A 22,408-nucleotide genomic window follows, 5' to 3' on the forward strand; every position below is an offset into this window, starting at 1 on the left:
TAAAATGAAGATTGGTATTTATCTCACAAAGTTGGTGTGCGAATTGAGAATGTGTGAAGTGTGTATCACAGTGCCTAGTAATAAGCCCTGATAAATGTTGATGGGAGTGCTTTTCCCCCAGTGTAGTGATTTTTCATTTAATCCTGGGGGGTTTCATGAGGCCCTGAGAGCAGTTTCTTCCAAACTTCTTGGACCATGACCCACACCAAGAAACACCTTTTACAACGTGACCCAGTCTTACACACAATCCTGTATCTCTCTATATGGATATATGTAGTCAGAATTTCAGGAGACAGCACTCAACCTTTACCACGTGTAGTGTATTGTTTTATTTTTTATTTTAAATTAATAGACTCTGTTTTTTAGAGGAGTTTTAGGTTTACAGAAAGATTGAACCCCAACAGTTTTCCTTATTATTAACATCTTGCTTTAATGGGGTACCTTTGTTATAATTAATGAACTAATGTTCATACATTATTATTAACTAAAGTCCATAGTTTATATGAGGGTTCACTCTTTCTGTTGTACAGTTCTGTGAGTTTTGACAAATGTGGAGTGTCATTTATCTATCAATATGGTATCATACAGAGTAGTTTCACTGCCCTAAAAAATTCTTTTCCTTCTACTTACTCATCCTTCCTTCTACCCTCAACTCCTGGCAACCACTGATCATTTTAGTGTCTCCACAGTTTTTTCTTTTCAGAATGTCATATAACTGGAATCATACAGTATGTAGTCTTTTCAGACTGGTTTCTTTCACTTAGCCATGTGCATTTATGTTTCCTCCATGTCTTTTTGTAACTTGATAGCTCATTTCTTTTTATCACTGCATGATATTTCATTTTCTGGATGCACCACAGTTTTATTTATCCATTCACCTACCGAAGGATATCATGGTGACTTCCAAGTTTTGGCAGTTATGAATAAAAAGCTACTATAGGTTTTTCGTGTGTAGGTTTTTGTGTAGATATAAATTTTCAGTTCATTTGGGTAAATACCAAGAATCTTAATTGCTGGATCTCATGGTAAGAATATGTTTAGTTTCGTAAGAAACTGCCAGACTGTCTTCCAAAGTGGATGTGCCATTTCACATTTCCACCAGCAGGTTCCTATTGCTCCACATCTTTGTCAGCATTTAGTATTGTCAGTGTTCTGGATTTTGGACATTCTGTTAGGTGTGTAGTGGTTTCTCATTGTTGTTTTAATTTGCAATTCCCTAATGACCTCTGATGAACATCTCTTCACATGCTGATTTGCCATCTGTGTATCTTCTTTGATGAGGTATATGGATCTTTTGTTCATTTTTTGATTGGGTTCTTTGTTTTCTTACTGAGTTTTAAGAGTTCTGTGTATATTTAGGATACAGATTCTTTATCAGATATGTGTTTTATAAATATATTCTCCCAGGCTGGTCTTTTTGTTCTCTTTTTTTAAATTTATTTATGTATGTATGTATGTATGTATGTATGTATGTATTTATGGCGGGCTTTCTCTGGTTGTGTTGAGCCAGGGCTACTCCTCGTTGCAGTGCACGGGCTTCTCATTGCAGTGGCTTCTCGTTGCAGAGCACGGGCTCTAGGTATGAGGCCTTCAGTAGTTGTGGCTCGCAGGCTCTACAGCGCCGGCTCAGTAGTGTGGCACACGGGCTTAGTTGCTCCACGGCATGTGGGATCATCCCAGACCAGGGTTCAAACCTGTGTCCCCTGCATAGGCAGGCAGATTCTTAACCACTGAGCCACCAGGGAAGTCCCTTTTCATTCTCTTAATGCTGTCTTTTTTTTGATGTGTGTTTTTTTATTTTTATTTTATATTAGAGTATAGTTGATTTACAGTGTTGTGTTAGAATACTATTTTATATTGTTCTTCTCCATTAAAAAACAAAACTGGCCCTGAGGGCACTAATTGATGATACAGCACATTAGTAGGTCACAACCTGTGGTCTGAAAATCAGTTCTGCTTCCGTAATGTTCACATGGACAATGTCAGTAAAGCAACCATCATTCTGAGCAGTGATTCTCAACATTGATGAACAAGGGTGTCAGAGTTGATACTGCCCTGTTCCTATTTTAGAGGATTCTTTAAGTTTTAATGAATAGATCATATTTGGTCAGCTGCATCACCTCCACACATGGTATGGAGTAATAGCATATCTAGACATTACAAGAAACTTCATGAGTTTTGTATTTCTACAAGGTTTTAGACAGGTTCCCTCAAAATGCATATGCTTTTAAATACTGGAGGGATTAAGTAAGTAAGGTGAAGGGAAGCTAAGATGTATATTTTGTATTCCCAGGAATAGCGTGTGACCAGATTTCACCAATTCAAGCTGGTGAAAGGAAATTTTTATATGATGGAATATATACTTTTAAAATATTAAATTATTAAAGCAAAGGGACTTCCCTGGTGGCGCAGTGGTTAAGAATCTGCCTGCCAGGGCTTCCCTGATGGCGCAGTGGCTGAGAGTCCACCTGCCGATTCAGGGTACATGGGTTCGTGCCCCGGTCCGGGAAGATCCCACATGCCATGGAGCGGCTAGGCCCGTGAGCCATGGCCGCTGAGCCTGCGCGACCAGAGCCTGTGCTCCGCAACGGGAGAGGCCACAACAGTGAGAGGCCCACGTACCGCAAAAAAAAAAAAAAAAGGCAAAAAACAGTGACTTGAACTAATTGATATGGTTATTGAGGATCTAATTTAATGGTCATTTAACTGTATTAGTCTCTTATGAGTAGATGCTACTTAAATATTTAAATGTATCTGTCCTCTCAAGAGTGTTAAATATTCTTATTTAGAAAAAAATTCTTCATTGATCTTGAAAGGCTAGTTCTAGTTCTTTGCCAAAATAACACGAATTCCAATTATGAAAATTGAGCGTAGTATCTTACCAAACTCTTCATTCATTTTCTTTGGAGTTAATTCGTTTCCCCAAAATTTGCAGGAGTAGGGGTGGGACTCCCCCCTAACCCCCAGACACCCTGCAGTGCCACCTTGTGGAAAGAGGGAAAACTTTAACAAGGGATTTCTGTGATGTCTAGTTTTGAGTAAAATCTGCCAAATATCATATGCATGTGTATAGGCTTCTGACTTTTATGCTAACATTTAAAAAAAAATTTTAATTTATTTTTTGGCTGCCTTGGGTCTCATTGCTGCATGCAGGCTTTCTCTAGTTGCGGTGAGTGGGAGCTACTCTTCGTTGCGGTGCGTGGGCTTCTCATCGCGGTGGCTTCTCTTGTTGTGGAGCATGGCCTCTAGGCGTGCGGGCTTCAGTAGTTGTGACACGCGGGCTCAGTAGCTGTGGCTCGCAGGCTCTAGAGCACAGGCTCAGTAGTTGTGGTTCGCGGGCTTAGTTGCCCCGCAGCATATGGGATCTTCCCGGACCAGGGCTTGAACCTGTGTCCCCTGCATTGGCAGGTGGATTCTTAACCACTGCGCCACCAGGGAAGTCCCCAACACTAACATTTTTAAAAGATTTTTATCCTTCTCTCTGATGTGGAGTAACTCAGTGATTAGGGGGGTAAAATATTGTTTGTTTGTTTGCTTTTTCCTATGGAGACCTTGAAGATAAGAAGGCAGACACCTACCCTTTGTGACTCAACCTATTTTAAAAAGAAATTTTTTATATACTTGGGGGAGTTTATTGAGTGCCTGCTATGTGCCAGGCTTTACTCCAGGCACTAGTGATAGAGCAGTGAACTAACTAAAATCCCTGCTCTCGGGGAGCTTATGTTCTAGTGGGAGGAGACAGAGGATAAACAAATAAATAAATACACAACATAGATCAGGTGGTGATGAAAATGAAGAAGAAAAAAAGCAGAGTGAGATAGAGGAGTGCTGTTTTAGATAGGTTGGTTAGGTGAGCGAATGTTTTAAAGGCTCTACTATGTAGATGACTTACATTAGTGGTAGATTCCCAGTGATTTTCTTTTTTTTTTTTTTTTTCTTGCGTTATGCGGGCCTCTCACTGTTGTGGCCTCTCCCATTTGCGGAGCACAGGCTCCGGACGCGCAGGCTCAGCAGCCATGGCGCACGGGCCCAGCCGCTCCGCGGCATGTGGGATCTTCCCGGACCGGGGCACGAACCCGCGTCTCCTGCACCGGCAGGCGGACTCTCAAGCACTGCGCCACCAGGGAAGCCCCAGTGAATTTTCTTTATGTAGCTCAAATGTTCTTGAGAGTGAGGAGAAGTTGACCTCTTAATCTGATATGGTTATGCAGTTAGCTGCCTGCTAGGCTGCTTCCATCTTTTATTTACTGAGCACACATATTTTACTCAGGCACTGAGTTAGAGAACAGAGGTCCTGCCCTCAGTGGCATTATGGCCATTCTAGGTTTTTTTTTAAACAACTTTAAAAAAAAATAAAAATATGTGCAGCTTGAGGCCCACTTAGATGACTTCAAGAGCAGGTGATGATGGGTCACAACTCACTCCTGTGAGTCATAGACACTGTTCCAGTAGAGGATGTAATCATTAAAACCATTGATAATTTAGTGTAAGATTGTTATGCCAGAAATAGCCACAGTCTGTTATAGGAGAGCAAAAGAGGAGGCCCTGACTCACATTGGGTCAGGATGGGTAGACAGTTGCGTCAGGAAATACTTCCAAGAGGAGGTGGACGTTTGCGGATGAAGGAGAAGGACAGACAAGTGGGCGGGGTCTGATAGTGTGACTTGTCTGGGCAGAGGGAACAGTTTGAAGAAAGGCATATAAGGCTTTTATCATCACGTGCTATTCTGGTTACAGCACATAGTATAAATCTTTGTGTGTTTTTCTAACTGTAGTTAACCAAATCTTTTATTTTCAACATATTAATCTTTTAGGAAGAATAAACATTAACTTCTTTACTTTGATTTCTTTGTCTTCTTAATCCTTAACCCTATTGGGTTTCATCTCTATACATACTATTAAGAAAGAAAAAGAATAACACTACCCATTAGATTGTGACATGCTATCAGTTGTAAGATATATTGTGATTTCAAAGATATTTTAAAAAGTGCATCTAGGATTAATACTTATGATATTTGTGTTGGAGATTCTTCAGTTTCTTTTCATCTAAGAAATACTTGCTAGAATAATGGTAGCAGTTCCATGCCTTTTCAGCTCCAATTTTAGGGGTTACTCTAGGGAAGTATGTACCATCCAGGTCAATGCCAGCTTAATTTATCTCGAGAGCTTTTAAATCTGTGATGATTATAATGACATTAGCTTTGATTGAGTAGTAGAGATTAGGGGAAATGGATTTTGCTAAGATTAGGAAAGATAGGGTTTACTAAAGACTATAAAATAGAATTAAAAACTGAAGTAATGTGTAGTGACTTTCGGATAAGTTATCTGCGAGTTCTTAGCTTTCAAAAATAAATGTTCAGACTCACAACTCTGCCATTCTGCCCCTCCTCCCCTTCCCCCATCATGTTGAACTTATTCACGAGCTGAAAAGTCTTGGTAATTCAAAAGTGTCCCTGAAGAGTGTCACGCCATGGTTCATTCTGACAGCAGGTTCCTAAAGAATTATGCTTTCCGAGCAGAGAAGCACAAGCCATGCCTTTACGGGTGCCACTATGTGCCCATGGTGGGTGATGAGCATGCGAGACTGGTTCTGGCCAGAGGCCCGGCTTCCAGAAGCAGTTGGTTGTGTAAACCTTCACTAGCTCACAGTATGGAGAACAAATCATGGATCCTGTAGTAGACACAAGCGGTACAGGACAAGGCATGAAAAGGCTGAAGAACCGCGGAAAACAGGACCTACTCCTGGTTATTAGTGAAATGTAGTTACAGCACTTAAAGAGAAGATAATTTTTAAAAATATTCTCACTGATTTGAAGTTTTGATTTATAAATTGTGGTTTATAAATATATTATATAAAAATATATAATTTTTATATAAATATATTATTTATAATATATTATTAGATCTTAAAAAGCATAGGCTATGAGGGGACTTCCCGGGTGGTCCAGTGGCTAAGACTCTGCGCTCCCAATGCAGGGGGCCCGGATTTGATCCCTGGTCAGGGAACTAGATTACACATGCCACAATGCAGTTCCCGCGCGCTGTAACTAAGGCCTGGCGCAGCCAAACAAACAAATAAATAAATAACTAAATTTAAAGCATAGGCTGTGAAATCACATAGGAAAATATTTACCATTAGAAGAATAAAATAAATATGAGTGAACAAGAATAAAAATATATTCCAAGGGCTTACCTGGTGGTGCAGTGGTTGAGAATCTGCCTGCCAGTGCAGGGGACACGGGTTCAAGCCCTGGTCCGGGAGGATCCCACATGCCACAGAGCAGCTAAGCCCATGGGCCACAACTACTGAGCCTGTGCTCTAGAGCCCACGAGCCACAACAACTGAAGCCTGCGTGCCTAGAGCCCGTGCTCCGCAACAAGAGAAGCCACCGCAATGAGAAGCCCGCACACCGCAACAGAGTAGCCCCTGCTCGCTGCAACTAGAGAAAGCCTGTGCACAGCAACAAAGACCCAATGCAGGCAAAAACAAATAAGTAAATAAATTTATTTTTAAAAAAATTCCACTTGTTCTGAAGAAACTGGTATAGCATTAAGGTCCTTCAGTTCTGGACTTGTTTGCACTGGATCCAGGAATTACCAATTTTATTCCAAATTCTATAGATTCCAGGCCATTTATGTTAGTATTTAAAAGACCCCCAACTTTTAAAGATAAATTCCTCTGTGGGTTAGTGAGCAGAAATAACTGTTTTATTTCTTATAAAAGAGAAATGTGTTTATAATATCCTAGAAGAACTGAAGGAAAAGTGCTTGTTGAACAGACTGGGTGTATCTTACTTAGATCATGAGTAGTGTTTCCTCAGTTCTGTGGTATGGTGGAAGTTTTATATTTTGTCTGTCATTCGTGGAGTCGACCAGATTTCACAGTGCCTCCCATACATCAGATACTGATCAGGCAATGGGAACAGAAGATTCAAAAGTGAATTGCTTGGAGGCAGTAGAGCCTAGGGTGATGTAATAAAGATGTGTGTGAAGAGCTACTGGATCACAAAGGAAGGAACATGTAGCCTCCTTGGTGAGAGGAGGTGGTGAAGGGAGGTTTTGCAAAGGTGGTAGCATATGAGCTGAGTTTTGAAGGGTGAATAGGAGTTTACAGGCAAACAGGAAGGGCACTGGGGCAGAGGGACAGCGGCCTGAGAGAACTTGGACTTGAGGGAGCAAGGTTCATTGTGGGAAGGCACTAGGACTGGAAGGCTAGGAAGGTTGTGAGGAATCTTTTACCCATGATAGGAGTTTGCAGTTTATCCTGTAGTCTAGGCTTTCTCGGAGGGCATTCTGTGGAAATCCAAGCCCCATAAGAGTCTCTGGGGGAGAAAAGTTAGAGATTCGCATGAACATTACAATGTTAGACTCTTGAGTGCTCAGTAAAGAAACCAGTTTCCTGTTTATAAACCCGAATAAATGTTTGGGGAAGGATTGCTATTAGGCAGTGCAGGGCTCCTGAATATTTTAAGCAAGGGAATGACTTCAACTGATTTACATTTAGGAAATTAACTGGCAACAGTGAAGGGGTAGGTTGGAGTAAGGGGAGATTGGTGGCAAGAGAACAGTTCATAACTATTACTAGTTTTGGTAATAAAATCTGGCCGTCAGTATAGAGATGTTTAATCTCAAAATTTAGGAATTTAGGGCACTTCTAATAAAAACATATTTTAACAATGAACTAAAATACTTAGTTGACAGCCGAGATTTTGAGAGGAGAATTTTGGGACAAATGCAGATTTTGTTTCTGACTTTGATCAAAGATTAAACAGGGCTTCCCTTGTGGCGCAGTGGCTGAGAGTCCGCCTGCCGATTCAGGGGACACAGGTTCGTGCCCCGGTCCGGGAAGATCCCACATGCCGCGGAGCGGTTCGGCCCGTGAGCCATGGCTGCTGAGCCTGTGCGTCCGGAGCCTATGCTCCACAATGAGAGGCCACAACAGTGAGAGGCCCGTGTACCGCAAAAAAAAAAAAAAAAAAAAAAAAAAAAAAAAAAAAAAAATTTTAAAAAAAAAACTTCTAACAAAGAAAATCTTTGGTTTAAATTTTACTTTAGGAGTAATGTTTTTTAAAAATCCCTTATGATACAATCTCTAGAGTTCTTAGATCAAAGTGGTAGGGTTTTTTAAAGTTTTTTTAAAATAATGCTGGACAATTTTTATTTTTAAATTTTTCAAATACATTATAATATACCTTCATTTAAGGACCATTTTCATTTCTTTTACTGTGATATATTATTTCTTCAGTCAATTTTAAAAAATAAATTGGATTTTTGGTCTTTCTGGATTTGGTCTTACCAATTTTTAGGAGCCTTTTATATATTGAGGAGATTGGCTTTTTATATGTGATATGAGTTACAAATACTTTTCCCCAGTTAGTCTTTTTTGCTTTGTAAAAGATCCCTGTGTTTTATTACCTGAATATATCTTTTTCTGTGGTGTCTGGTTTTTGAGTCATAGGTAGAAAGGGCTCTGTACTCCAGAGTTATAAAAAGGAATTTACCCAGTTTTAGTCTGGAATCTTTACAATTTTGTGATTTATATTTAAATATTTGATCTATTAGGAACTTATGCTTGTGTATGATGTGCAATATGAATCATTTTTTTCCAGATGGGTATTTTAATTGCTCAGGCATCATTCATTATATAGTCTTTTCCTTCCTCAGTTTTGAGATACCTGCTTCATCATTTACCATTTTCTGTTTCTGGACTTTATAATTTGTCCCATTGATCTATTTATGTGCTGTTGCCATACTGTTTTGAGGCTTTATAATATCTAGTAGTGCTAGTTTCCTTCTAATACTCCTCTTTTGGCATTTTCCTGACTTGTCTTATATTTTAATTTTTCTACATGAACTTTAGGATCAGCTTAACCTGTCCCGTAAGCATTCTGGCAGGGCGGAGTGGCAGTGGGGGAGTGGGGTGGTGGGGGGATCACTTTTAATTTTCAGATTAATCTCTTTATTGATGGATGACTCTAACTTGTAGCTTTAATTTAATCTGTCTCTTACAGATGATATTAACCGTGTTCTTGAGCAACAATGAACAGATTTTAACAGAAGTTCCCATAACACCAGAAACAACATGTCGGGATGTTGTAGAATTTTGCAAGGAACCTGGAGAAGGCAGTTGCCATTTAGCTGAAGTGTGGAGAGGAAATGGTATGTATTAGGCTCTATAAAGATGACTAAGTACATGAAATCCAGTGTTTATTGAATACAGAATGTTGTTTCTGGTTCTTTGTTATCTGAGGTAATAAGGAATTGAGTAAAGTAAAAACTGTTCTATCGCATGAGGATAGGATGTTATAAATGCTGTTTGCAAAGAAGTGTGTTCTGTGATTTGACCCTCACCATAGCCATGTGGAAGAAGCTGGGAAAACGGATCCGGTTCTCGTGTGAGGCTTTCTGACATCACTACTGACCAAACGAGAGTTCTCTGTCCACTGAGACCTTACAGTGTTTTGTTTGTTGCATGTCAGATTGTTCATCTGCTTTTCTTCTCCTTACGATAACTTCACGAAGACAAAAACATTATCGTGTTCCCCTGTGTACAAAGCCTTTTAAATAGTAAGTGCTTCATAAATATTTGTTTATTAAGTTGAGAAGAGTTAATACTGGCTCTTACATTTAAGGATTTGTCAGCTAGCTGGGCAGAGATGATCAGTGTAGGTAATATAATTACCGAATACAGAAAATTCTGCAAAATAATGTGGATTCTCATGGAGGTGTGGAATTGAACTGGGATAGGATACACCAGGCGAGGGGAGCAGTGTGAGGGAAGGACAAGAGAAGAGCATGGAGAAGGCATGCTCCTCAGACAGCACTGAGAGGAGGGGCCCGGGAGGGTGGGAACTAGACTGGCAAGGCCACCTGCTCCGGCAGCGTGTGGAAGGAGGTAGCTGTGTGCATGGATGGGTCTGAGTCAGGAAGCAAGAGAGTGGTCAGTTGGAACATGCTGTGTATGAGGTGGGCGTCCAGATGGATGTGTTTAAAGGACACTTGGGGATAATCAGTGAATTCTTACACGTTATAAAAATAATTTTTTAATTGAGGTATAATTGACATACAACATTTTATTAGTTTGAAATGTACTATATAATTATTTGATATTTGTATATATTGTGAAATGATCACAGTAAGTCTAGTTAGCATCCATTACTGCACACAGTTACAGAATATTTTTTCTTGTGATGAGAACTTTTAAGGTCTACTCTTTTAGCAACTTCGAATATGCAGTATGTTTTTTTAAAATTATTTTTGGTGGCGTTGGGTCTTCGTTGCTGTGCACAGGCTTTCTCTAGTTGCAGCGAGTGGGGGCTACTCTTCATTGTGGTGCGTGGACTTCTCATTGCGGTGGCTTCTCTTGTTGCAGAACATGGGCTGTAGGTACGTGGGCTTCAGTAGTTGTGGCACACGGGCTCAGTAGTTGTGGCTCACAGGTTCTAGAGCACAGGCTCAGTAGTCGTTGCTCCACAGCATGTAGGGTCTTCCCGGACCAGGAATCGAACCCATGTCCCCTGCATTGGCAGGCAGATTCTTAACCACTCCACCACCAGGGAAGTCCCTGCAGTATATATTATTAACTCTGGTCACCATGATGTACATTACATCCCCAGTAAGAGTTCTTTATATATTGTAGATACAAGTCCCTTATTAGGTGTATGATTTGTAAATATTTTCTTCCAAAGTCTTGTGCTTTTAATGTTATCCTTCAAATTCAGAGTAAAAACTTTAAGGACACATTGAGAGAAACTTTGATAAATGATGGACTGTTTACTAAAGTAGAAGTAAGAGGCCAGGTCCTCAGCTATCAGTCTGATATCAGCTACAGGAAGAGGGCTGTTAGGTAATTGCAGTTTTTAGAGGACTGATGTTAGAGCCTGGTCATTCCCTCATTGTTTGCTCTTCTCTAGCCTCTTAGCACTCTTGCTTTTTGTGGCTTGCTGTCACTTCTTATTCCTTATCTGCCCCTTATATTAGTCTGGGAGAGCCCCAGTGGTCCCTGGCCGCTTGAGTCACTCAGTTGGTGCAGTCCTTGGCTCCAGGGCCATCTGAAATCATAACCTGTGGTCTAGCCTCATCAGGAATGAGGCCTACCTCCTCGGAGCACAGAGGGTCACAGCCACTGCTCCCACTGTCTAGAGCAGTCCCTAGCACCCACGCACCTTTGCCTCTGCATCCCTTCCTTGAATCTCAGAGTGTGTTAAGGGTCCCTCCCCTTTGCTCCAGTACTGTCATTGTATTTATCAAAACATAGTATGGTAGCTTTCATCTCTCTCTCTCTTATTGGTCTAAAATTCCTGAAGGCAGGAACTTGTTTGTTCACCATCATACCGCCAGTGCCCAGCCTGTTTCTCATAATAGGCCCTGAGTAAACACTTAAATCATTGAGTAAATTGGAGCAGCAAAGCGAGGTCTTGAAGAGATGGTGGTGGATGAGATTCAAACGAAGGGGAAAAAGCACAGTCTTTTTTACCCCAGAGGAACCCTTAAGGTAATGTTCAGATTTAGGAGAACGCTTTGCATAAAAATGATTGCATCCATAACACATGGTATACTCATGTCATCAGTACTCAGAAATATGATACTTCAATGTAATTGTCAGTGCTTTTGAGAAGAGAGTATTTCTCTGTGGATCTGTGTATTAGTTTGCTCAGGCCGCCATAACAAAGTAACACAAACTGGGTGGCTTAAATAAGAGAAATTTATCTTTTCACAATTCTGGAGGCTAGAGGTCTGAGATCAAGGTGTCAGCAAGGTTGGTTTCTCCTGAGGCCTCTCTTCTTGGCTTGTATACAGCGGTCTTCTCCCTGTGTCCTTACATGGCCTTCCGTCTGTGTGTGTCTGTGTCCTAATCTCTTCTTACAGGGACACCAGTCATTTGGAGTAGGGTGCACCCTAATGACCTCATTTTAACTTATTACCTCTTTAAAGATCCTGTCTTCAAATAAGGTCACATTCTGAGGTACTAGGGGTTAGGACTTCAGCATATGAATTTGTGTGTGAAGGGACACAACCCAGCCCATAACAGTGTTAACTTGGCCAGCTTATTATCCTGATCTTTTTGTGGTTCCCTTCCTCAAGTATGTCAGCTCTAATGCAAATCAGGAGTGTAGGTAGGACCTTCAGTTATTCTTTTTGTGAAATTTCCTACTTGATTTTCTTTTTGCCTTATCCAAGAATGGCTGAAAGTCTTATCATAGATTTCTCCATTACATAAGATGCTAATGAGGTATAGTATGCTATTAAGTCTACATGATACATGTGGGGTAGTTTTCTTTTCACTTTAAAACAGAAATACGTTTTAGTTAACCCTTCTTATTTAAAAAAGGTAGTGAAGCTTAGCTTGCTTTTCTTGAAGTTAGTCTTTAAAATTTTTTTATTTATAAAGGGAAACATTTTTTTCAGTAACTGGCTTTAAGGCAAAATTGGAGTTTTAACTTTATAAAGTTATGCTCAGACTTGGTAGATTTAAGTGAAGATTGTAAACTGATTTTAATTAATGTGAAAAAAATTTGTAAGCCAAAGCAATATGAATAAAAATATGGCCTAAGACACAATTTTATGTAAAACCAAGGGACACGATTAGGTTTAAACATGGGCCTCACAGCTATAAAACTACAATATACAAGTTCTTAAAAATCTTTTTTATAGGCCTATATCCATAAAAAGTGTTACTTTCAAAACTAAAAATACGGAATGATATTACTTCATTAGTGTTGAATTTGTGCTTGCTTTTCGTTGTACAAATACTCAGTTCAGAGTTGAACTAAGCACACACAGACTTCATTTTCAACTGAGATGAGATGATTTATGTCCTTGCCCTTGATGTTGGCTGAATAGACAAAGCTTGCCTGCACATGTAGGAAGATGAAACGGCAGCAGCACAATGTGCGCTGCATTTCTATGAATGGTGGGGTTTTCTTCCTTACGGAAGTCTGGCACTTATCTAGGACTGAACAGTAAATCACACCTTGAATGTATGACAAGGCTGCAGCTTGCACAGCTCTTTCTCTTGACTCAGTGTCGGGTTCTCAGGCTGAGCAGGAGGAGCCTCTCGCCCAGGCCTACTCCTGTGTTGAAAGGAGCCAAAATACGGTTCGGTTTTGTCCTGCTCCTCTCCCACGCCAGGCCGTTTGCTGTGAGCCTTGGAACTTGCCGATATCCTTTCTCGCTTTCAAGCACAAGCAGCAGTGGGAACATTTCAAGATTTCCTTTTAATTGAGATAAAATTCACATAGCATAAAAATCCCCATTTTAGTGTACAACTTCGTGGTTTTTAGGACATTCTCAGTGTTGTGCAACTATCTCCAAACTCTGTACCTCCCCATTCCTCCCTCCCCCAGGCAACCACTGTATTACTTTCTGGCTCTATGTGTTTGACTATTTTAGGCATCTCATATAAATTGTATCATATAATATGTGACTTTTTAAAAAAATTGTTTATTTTTAATGTGTGACTTTTTGATCTAGCTTTTTTCTCTTAGCATGTTTTCAGGACTCATCCATGTTGTAGCATGTATCAATACTTAATTTCTTTTTTTGGCTGCAAATATCCATTGTATGATATACAACAGTTTATTTATCCTTTCATCAGTTAATGGACACTTGGGTTGTTTCCACTTTTTGGCTACTATGAATATTGCTGCTGTGAACATTCACATTCAAGTGTTTGTGTGGGCTAGCTGTATTGCCAGCAAGTGCGTTGTCAAGCCTTTATACATCTGATTGCCACCTGTAACATTTTAGTGAATAACAAGATTCGGCCAATTTGTTAATGTGTTTCTTTGAAAGAGTGGGAGGCATACTGCTTCATGATAAATATACTAAAGGACATTTTTTTCACTGTTCCCCATTTAATGTTGCAAAATTGCTTTTATGTTTACTTCTTTGTGTTTACATGTTACCTAAATTATTTCCCCTTCATGGTCTTGTTTTCATTTCATTAAAGTTAAAATTCAGTGCTTGTAATATCCTTGAATTCTAATATATGTGTACATTTATTTTAAATTATTTTTATTCATTTTTTACTTTTGGTACGAGTCATTTTGTTTTTCTGCGAAAAGTAAGGTTTTTTGTTTGTTTGTTTTTTTCCTAGAGCGTCCCATACCCTTTGATTATATGATGTATGAACATCTTCAGAAGTGGGGGCCACGAAGGGAAGAAGTGAAATTTTTTCTTCGACATGAAGATTCCCCAACCGAGAGCAGTGAACAAGGTAGATAAGTGCTTTTTTCCCCCATTTGCTAATTTTTGCCATAAAAGTTAATTTAAACATTAAATTAATTAAAATTAATTTAAGAATTAACAGGAGTAAATATTAAATTAGTCACATGATTTTCCCCCCTTCACTTACAAGTGGTGAGAGGGAGAGTTGGTACCTCACAGGGTTTTTTGACCTCTGTTATTGCAGTTTATGATTATTTCACACTTTCAGCCTCCTCCTCAGGATCCTAAGTTAGTCACGTAATGCAATGAAACATGTAAGGGGACCTGCTGTTGAAAGGGAGTGCTTTTGATAAATATCACATGGATGAAATCTCTAGATTTTAAGAATAAATGAAACCATGAAAGGATCATAAAAATTCTGGGAAATATATATATATTTATATAGTATATATACACATATATGTATATGGAGAGAGAAAGAAAAACAGAAAAATAAGAACAAGACCTAAGTGGGGAGTTCTTTGGTGGCCTAGTGGTTAGGATTCCGGGCTTTCACTGCCACAGCCTGGGTTCAGTCCCTGGTTGGGGAATTGAGATCCTGCAAGCTGCACGGTGTGGCCAAAAAAAAAAAAAAAAAGGAACAAGGCCTAAGTGTAACTAACTCTAAACCATAATAGAAAAGACAAACCGAATTATTAAAATAAAAAACAAAAAAAAACCTCTTTGCATGGCAATAACCACATTAAAGCAAGGTCAAAAGACAAATTATAAACTGGGAAACAGCATTTATAGCTCATATTGCAAAGGGCTAATTTCTTTTACATAAAATGATAAGAAAAAAAACAGTAAAAAAAAATGGACAAAATATACAAACCCGCTGTTCACAGAAAAGGAAATATTCATGACCCGGAAATATATGAAAAGAAGTTCAGCCTTACTCCTAATAAAAGAAATGTAGGAAAAACACTGAGATACTGTATTTCACCTGTCACGTGGCCAAGATTAGAACATTGAATAACACAGTGTTGGCAAGAACGCTGAGAAACAGGGAGTCTTCCACATTGTTGGCAGCTTCTGTAGAGGGCAGTTTGGTGGTATCTATTAAGCTTACAGAAGCATGAAACCTTTCACCCAGCAATCTCACTTTTGAGAATTTATCCTAAAGCTGTGTCTGCACACATACAAAATGACATATACATAGTGTAACTCATGGGCACTGCTGGTAGGAGCAGCTTTCAATGCCTCCAGGGGCGTCGGCTGAAGAAACCGGAGTACATCTGCTCTGTGCCCTGTCCCAAACCACTTCCTGCACTTGTCACTTGAATAAGCACAGTGTACACACATGCTGCCTCCTGTGTAACAGAGATGAAAGAGTAATGACGTATTCTGTGTTGGCTTCTGTGTATGAAATATCTTTGGAACGATAAGTAAGAAACTGGTAACATGGCTAGCCTGTGGGGAAGGCTGCTGGGTAGGGGAAGGAGGGAGGGAAAATTGGTCATTTATATCTTTTGGTTCCTTTTGAATTTTTTTTAAAAATTTATTTATTTTTGGCTGTGTGGGTCTTCGTTGTGGCGCACGGGCTTCTCATTGAGGTGGCTTCTCTTGTTGCAGAGCATGGGCTCTAGGCACGCGGGCTTCAGTAGTTGTGGCTCGTGGGCTGTAGAGCGCAGGCTTAGTAGTCGTGGTGCACGGGCCTAGTTTCTCTGCGGCATGTGGGATCTTCCTAGACCAGGGCTCGTACCTATTTCCCCTGCATTGGCAGGTGGATTCTCAACCACTGCACCACCAGAGAAGCCTGTTTCCTTTTGAATTTTGAACCATAGGAATATACTACTTTTTAAAAAAAAATTTATTGGAGTATAGTACATTTACAGTGTTGTGTTAGTTTCAGGTATACAGCAAAATGAATCTATTATACATATATCCACTCTTTTTTAGATTCTTTTCTCAAATAGGCCATTACAGAGTACTGAGTAGAGTTCCCTGTGCTGTACAGTAGATCCTTATTAGTTAATCTATTTTATATATAGCAGTGTGTATATGTCAATACCAATTTCCCATAAACTACTTATTTTTGAATTAAAATTTAAAATAAGGGAATCTTCTTTTTTGGAAAGCATATACACTGTACAGTTAAGAAAGAAACCTTTGTTATTTAACGGTGATTATGGATTACTTCTGGTATTTAAAAAAAAATAAACAATGAAAGGACATCCTTTTGTAAAAAGAAGATTCCTTTATTACAAGTTATCCCTCTTTATTTATTTTTTGCTGAGCCACATGGCTTATGGGATCTGAGTTCCCCGACCAGGGATTGAACCCACGTCTTCTGCATTGGAAGCACAGAGTCTTAAGCACTGGACCGCCAGGGAAGTCCCTAGCTGTATTTTTTTTTTTTAATATCTATTTATTTATTTGGCTGCTTCAGGTCTTTGTTGCAGCGCACGGGTTCCTCGTTGTAGCGCGCGGGCTTCTCTCTAGTGGTATGCAGATTTTTCTGTGTCTAGTTGTGGTGCACGGGCTCCAGGGCGCATGGGCTCTGTAGTTTGTGGCATGTGGGCTCTCTCGTTGAGGTGCACAAGCTCAGTAGTTGTGGCGCGCGGGCTTATTTGCCCCATGGCGTGTGGGATCTTAGTTCCTTGACCGGGGATCGAACCTGTGTCCCTTGCATTAGAAGGCGGATTCTTTACCCCGGACCACCAAGGAAGTCCCTGTATTTTTAATTAAAGGATATTTTGCCCCTAGGATGAGCTACTGTCTGCTTTAAAATCATCTTCCCATAGCTGTAAATATCATGCTGTTTTTCACAATGCATCATTACTTCTGTTTTTTTTGTTTTTTGTTTTTTTTTGCGATACGCAGGCCTCTCACTGTTGTGGCCTCTCCCGCCGCGGAGCACAGGCTCCAGATGCGCAGGCTCAGCGGCCATGGCTCACGGGCCGCTCCGCGGCACGTGGGATCCTTCTGGACCGGGGCACGAACCCGCGTCCCCTGCATCGGCAGGCAGACCCCCAACCACTGCGCCACCAGGGAAGCCCTACTTCTGGTTTTTATTCCACTGGGTGCTGGTCATCTGGAGTCAGGAGACCAAGACTCCAGGCCTAGCTCTTTATCCATTTCTACCTTAGAAAAGGGCCCTGCCTCTCTGGACGGACTCCTCCTGAGGAGGATTAGACTAGCTGGCAGTTAAAGCGCTGTTCTAGAGCTAAGAATTTACTTTAACTCTGTACCTGACTGCTCCAAATATTCATACCCTATAGTTAAATTAAAAGTTTTATATTTTACTTTAATCATTATAATATATGTACATAACCCTTACTGTCCCAGGATGGTGGAATGGGGGGAAGGTCTTATATTGTTCTCACTCTGTAAAGTCTGGAAGCGTTAGGGATACTTTAGAGAACTGTCTAGAGTTACAAGGAAGGGGACAGCACTGACCTTCCAGTTGACCTTCATTGTCACACCGGATGCTGCTCAGTCTCGTTGTGCTGACGTGGCAAGTACACCTGAGACAGTGGAAGAGCCGGATGCTGAGCTGTGTGAGGTTAAGTAGACAATGCGTCCCAGGGGGATGGGGCTCGAGACGAGGACCTTGAAGAGGGAGTCGGACCTGGAGGGGAGAGTACAGAGCTGCTGCACTGAAGCCAGGGGACCAGGATGAAGGAGGCTCCGAGGGGAGTGGTGCCAGGGAGTACACCTTTCTCAACCCGGGCTGGTATGGAGGGTTGGTCAGGATTGGAAGAACCAAATTCATCACACGACTCTCATCACTTTTCACAACTTTCAGCAAAGTCCCTGCTTCCCTATTTAATACTCCTCAGCTTAGCTTTGATGGCATTTGTAATGGGACCCTGCTCATCTCCTCAACCTCACTGTCTCTTCTTTCTCTCTTCCACCATATTCTTAGTTGCATATTCATTCCCTGTCGTGCCCTAACTCAGAATTCCATCTTCCTGCAGCTGTGATGCTCCACCCTCTTCCCTTTTTCCTCTGCCTGTGCTCCTGCATGTTCTGCCTCTGTCTCAGAGCTCAAGAAGAAAGGTGGCAGCTAGAACAGCTCTCATTGGGTGCTGTGTTGCGTTTTATTTCTGTTCACTGAACTTCTCCTCCAGCTTTGTTTTTTTTTTTTTTTTTTTTGGGGTGGACTTATTTTTTTATTACCTTTTCATCTATTCAGTTGCTGTTGTATTTTTCATTCGACAAGTACTGTGCTTTTGTCTCACACTGGTGCTTGCTATCAGAGTGTTATCACTCAAGAGATCTGCTGTAGGATCTGCTAAGCATCTCCGCAATCAGCAAGTCGGGGGCTACCCTAGCACAAGACCTCTACCCAGGGTGGAAAAGGAGGAGGGTGGGAAAAAGGAGGGCAAGCACTGCTGAGAGTTTTGCGGTACGCGGGTCTCTCACTGCTGTGGCCTCTCCCGTTGCGGAGCACAGGCTCCGGACGCGCAGGCTCAGTGGCCATGGCTCACGGGCCTAGCCGCTCCGTGGTATGTGGGATCTTCCCAAACCAGGGCACGAACCTGTGTCCCCTGCTTCAGCAGGTGGACTCTCAACCACTGTGCCACCAGGGAAGCCCTCCAGCTTATATTCTAAGCAGCCAGAGGTGAAGATCCAAGACTCATGTTTCCTCTCTGCTCCCCACAGAGCTGAGGACAAGCCAGTTGTCACCGATATATATTGTTTAAAAGGAGTTACATTTGAGTATTTATTGCCTGTAGAACTATAAGATATAACAAGAAGTAAAGGACAACCCTGACTTAAAAGAGTAGGAATTCTCTATGTGGAAGCTAGAGGAGAGTGTGGAGGACATTTCCTTCAATCACCTTGTATACCTGGGGGAACAGAAGCTTAATGTGTAAAGTAACTCGGTACAGGTCATGTGCAGAGTGTAAGCTAGAACCCGGGGGCTGGTGTGATGGAGTTTGGAGCGAGGCCTCCTGGGTTCAGCACCGGCCCTGCTGCTTATTCAGTTTGGACCTTGGGCAAGTGACTTCACATCCCTGTGCCTCCGTTTCCTTATGTGCGGGGTACGTTGGGTTGTGGTGGCAGTTAATGAGGTGTCCTGGCGAAGTGCTCACTAAATGTCAGCTCTTATTATTATTTTCTGACTCCAGAATGCAAGATCATCAAGTTTCTTCTTTACCATCAAAGATTAAGTGGCACTTGATATAATTTCAACGTTGTGTGTTTTATAGTATTCTAATTTGATGGCTTGCTGTTTGCAAGAGGCAGCAATGATAGAATATTAAATTAACCCGAGTACCTTATTTCTTAAAAATACTAATAACTAAGAATTTAATTTACCCTGTAAACGGATAGATGCTATAGTCTAGGATGTGTGTATGCGTAATTTCTGCTAATAGGAGATATAATAGCTGTGATGAAATGGCTATTGTATATTATGCGACTGTGTTCGGTGGCATACTCTGTCATTCCCATTTGTTTAACCTCATTTTTCATTATCACCTCCCTAAGGGCCCTTTACTGGATATATTATTCTTACTTGCCCCTGTCTTCCCCCTATCAGATGTACTGTATATCTGTTTATGTACCCAGTAGCTTTGCTTTATACATAAAAAGAGTAAGATTTTTTAAAAAATAAATTTATTTATTTATTTTCGGCTGCGTTGCATCTTCGTTGCTCTGCGCAGGCTTTCTCTAGTTGCAGCGAGCGGGGGCTACTCTTCATTGCGGTGCACAGGCTTCTCATCGCGGTGGCTTCTCTTGTTGCGGAGCACGGGCTCTAGGCGCACGGGCTTCAGTAGTTGTGGCACGCGGGCTCAGTAGTTGGGGCTCGCGGATCCTAGAGCGCAGGCGCAGTAGCTGTGGCGCACGGGCTTAGTTGCTCTGCCGCATGTGGGATCTTCCCGGAGCAGGGCTCAGACCCGTGTCCCCTGCATTGGCAGCTGGATTTGTAACCACTGTGCCATCAGGGAAGTCCAAGTTTTAATTTTTAATAAAAATTAATTGTGGTAAAATATACATAACAGAGAAGAAACTCTGAAGTCTGGCTGTGGGCAAAGAGGCACCACTGGAAGGTGTGCTTCTTCTTGGACCCTCCCCTGCGGTCAGGGGTGCTGCAGCTCCCACCCAGCCTCCAGTCTGGGGCGCAGAGTCATTCTCTGCACGGGGTGCAGCTGGTCAGAGGCTCAGAGCTGACCAGGAGGTAGCCTGTTCCAGCCAGCATTTCATCCAGGACCCAAGAGGGCTCCAGGAACCGGAAGGCGAAGGCCCAGGTCTGAGGACCATGTCCTCAGGTCACAGAGCAGAGGAGGCCCAGGCAGTGCCAGCAGTCAAGGTGAGGTTGGCAGGGGACAGGCCGCCCAGGAGGGGCGACCATCTGAGGCCCGAGAGCACCCCTCAGAAGAAGACCTGCCCATGGTCCCCATCTGTCACCCCTGCCCACACTCCTGTCGGTGGCCCAACCCCAGTCATCAGGCCCCTGGTCCAGATGAGTGAGCTCTGCAAGCCTGAGGCAGACCTTCAGGCCCCAGTCCAGGCCCAGGGCCCAGTGGAGGCGCAGCTGTTCGGGGCTGAGGGGGAGAAGGCTGCATCCCCCTCGTCCTCCTCCTACCCAGTCCATGCCCCCGTCCCAACCCAGGCCAAGTCCTTGTCCCAGGAGGCACTTGGTGTGCTGATGGCTGACCTGGTGGGGTTCCTGCTCCTCAAGTATCGTGCCAAGGAGCCGACCTCCAAGGCGGAGATGCTGAGTATGGTCCTCCGGGACCATCGGGACCACTTCCCCATGGTCTTCAGCCACGCCTGCGAGTGCATGCAGCTGGTCTCTGCCATGGACGTGAAGGAGGTGTGGACCCCAGCAAGCACACCTATGTCCTGGTCCCCACCCTGGGCCTCACCTGGGATGCCATGCTGACCGATGGGCAGAGCACGCCCAAGGCTGGCCTCCTGGTGATGCTTCTGGCCGTGATCCTCCTGGAGGGTGAATATGCCTCTGAGGAGGAGGTCTGGGAAGCACTGAGCGTCATGGGGGTGTATGCAGGGAAGCAGCACTGCATCTATGGGGAGCCCAGGGAGCTGCTCACCAAAGTGTGGGTGCAGGAGGGCTACCTGGAGTACCGGCAGGTGCCCTACAGCGACCCCGCCCACTACGAGTTCCCGTGGGGTCCCCGGGGCCAACATGGAGACCAGCAAGTGGCAGGTCCTGGAGTATCTGCTCAGGGTCCATCGATGGGATCCCAGGTCCTTCCCATCCCTGTCTGCAGAGGCTGTGAGCATTGAGGAAGAGGGGTCCTGAGCCAGAGCAGCAGCCAGGCTCCTTCCAGGCCCACGTCCAGTAGCTTTTCTTGCAGGGCAGGAAGGGAGGCTGATCCTCCACTGTGAGTTTGAAGAGGGAGCAGTCAGCCTTCTAAGTAGTGAGGGTCCGGGAGAGTTAAGGGAACATGGTGTATAGCATCTTTGGGTTCCTGTTGTGTATGATGACATGTTTTCTTTGGGAATTCTTCAAATATTGTTCCTTTTAAAAGAAGGCTTAATAAGCTTCGGTATCTAAGTTTGTGAATGGCATTGATCACACATGTATTTGCGCTAATTCAGTTCAACGACAAGAGTTTTGCTAGTTTGTAAAACAAATTGTAAGATTCCCATATTATTTTGTGATCCTGAACAAGATAACATGGCATTGGAATATGAATCTCTTGGAAATGAGAAAGAACTTTAGAATAAAATTGATGAGGTCAAGAAAAAGAGAAATAAAAGTAAAAGTTAATTCTAAAAAATATACACACACACACACACACACACACACACACACACACAACGTAAATTTTACCATCTTGACCATTTTCTAAGTGTTAGAAACTTTTTGATATAAAGCAATTTCAAAATTCTGAAATAGAATATTAGAAAAAATTTTCATTTAAACAACTTTATGTATACAGGTTGATTATAAGACATTTTTTCAACTGTACTAATTGTTGAGTTGTCCAGCCTGGTGTTTTATACTTGTGTTCAATAAATATTTGAATAAGTGAAGAAATGTTAAAATATCGCTTTTCTAGTATGTCTTTTAGTAAGTTTGGCCTTCATTTCTCTAGGTGGCCATCAGACTCAAGAGCAAAGAACTCAGAGAAATGTAATAAATGTACCTGGAGAAAAACGCACTGAAAATGGGGTAAGTAATAGTGAATTAAATTGAAAAATTTTAATTGCTTTTTATAGGTACTAATGAATTGGGGTTATAATTTATTTTTAAAAAATTAATTTTGGGGTAGTG

At 42.0% G+C, this 22,408-nt stretch overlaps 1 protein-coding gene across 1 annotated transcript in view; it reads left to right on the top strand.

Moving 5' to 3' along the window:
- Window positions 1–9,008: 9,008 nt before the first annotated feature.
- PPP1R13B (protein phosphatase 1 regulatory subunit 13B) overlaps window positions 9,009–22,408 on the top strand; it is a 49,087-nt gene continuing 35,687 nt past the window's right edge. The window contains exons 1-3 of the mRNA XM_007455591.1: window positions 9,009–9,159; window positions 14,099–14,218; window positions 22,230–22,306. Coding sequence (XP_007455653.1) covers window positions 9,012–9,159; window positions 14,099–14,218; window positions 22,230–22,306 — 345 coding nt within the window. The 5' untranslated portion in view covers window positions 9,009–9,011. The remainder of the gene's footprint in view (window positions 9,160–14,098; window positions 14,219–22,229; window positions 22,307–22,408) is intronic.

This window comes from Lipotes vexillifer, unplaced genomic scaffold (genome assembly GCF_000442215.2).
Source record: "Lipotes vexillifer unplaced genomic scaffold, Lipotes_vexillifer_v1.1 scaffold584, whole genome shotgun sequence".
NCBI classification, from domain to species: Eukaryota; Metazoa; Chordata; class Mammalia; order Artiodactyla; family Lipotidae; genus Lipotes; species Lipotes vexillifer.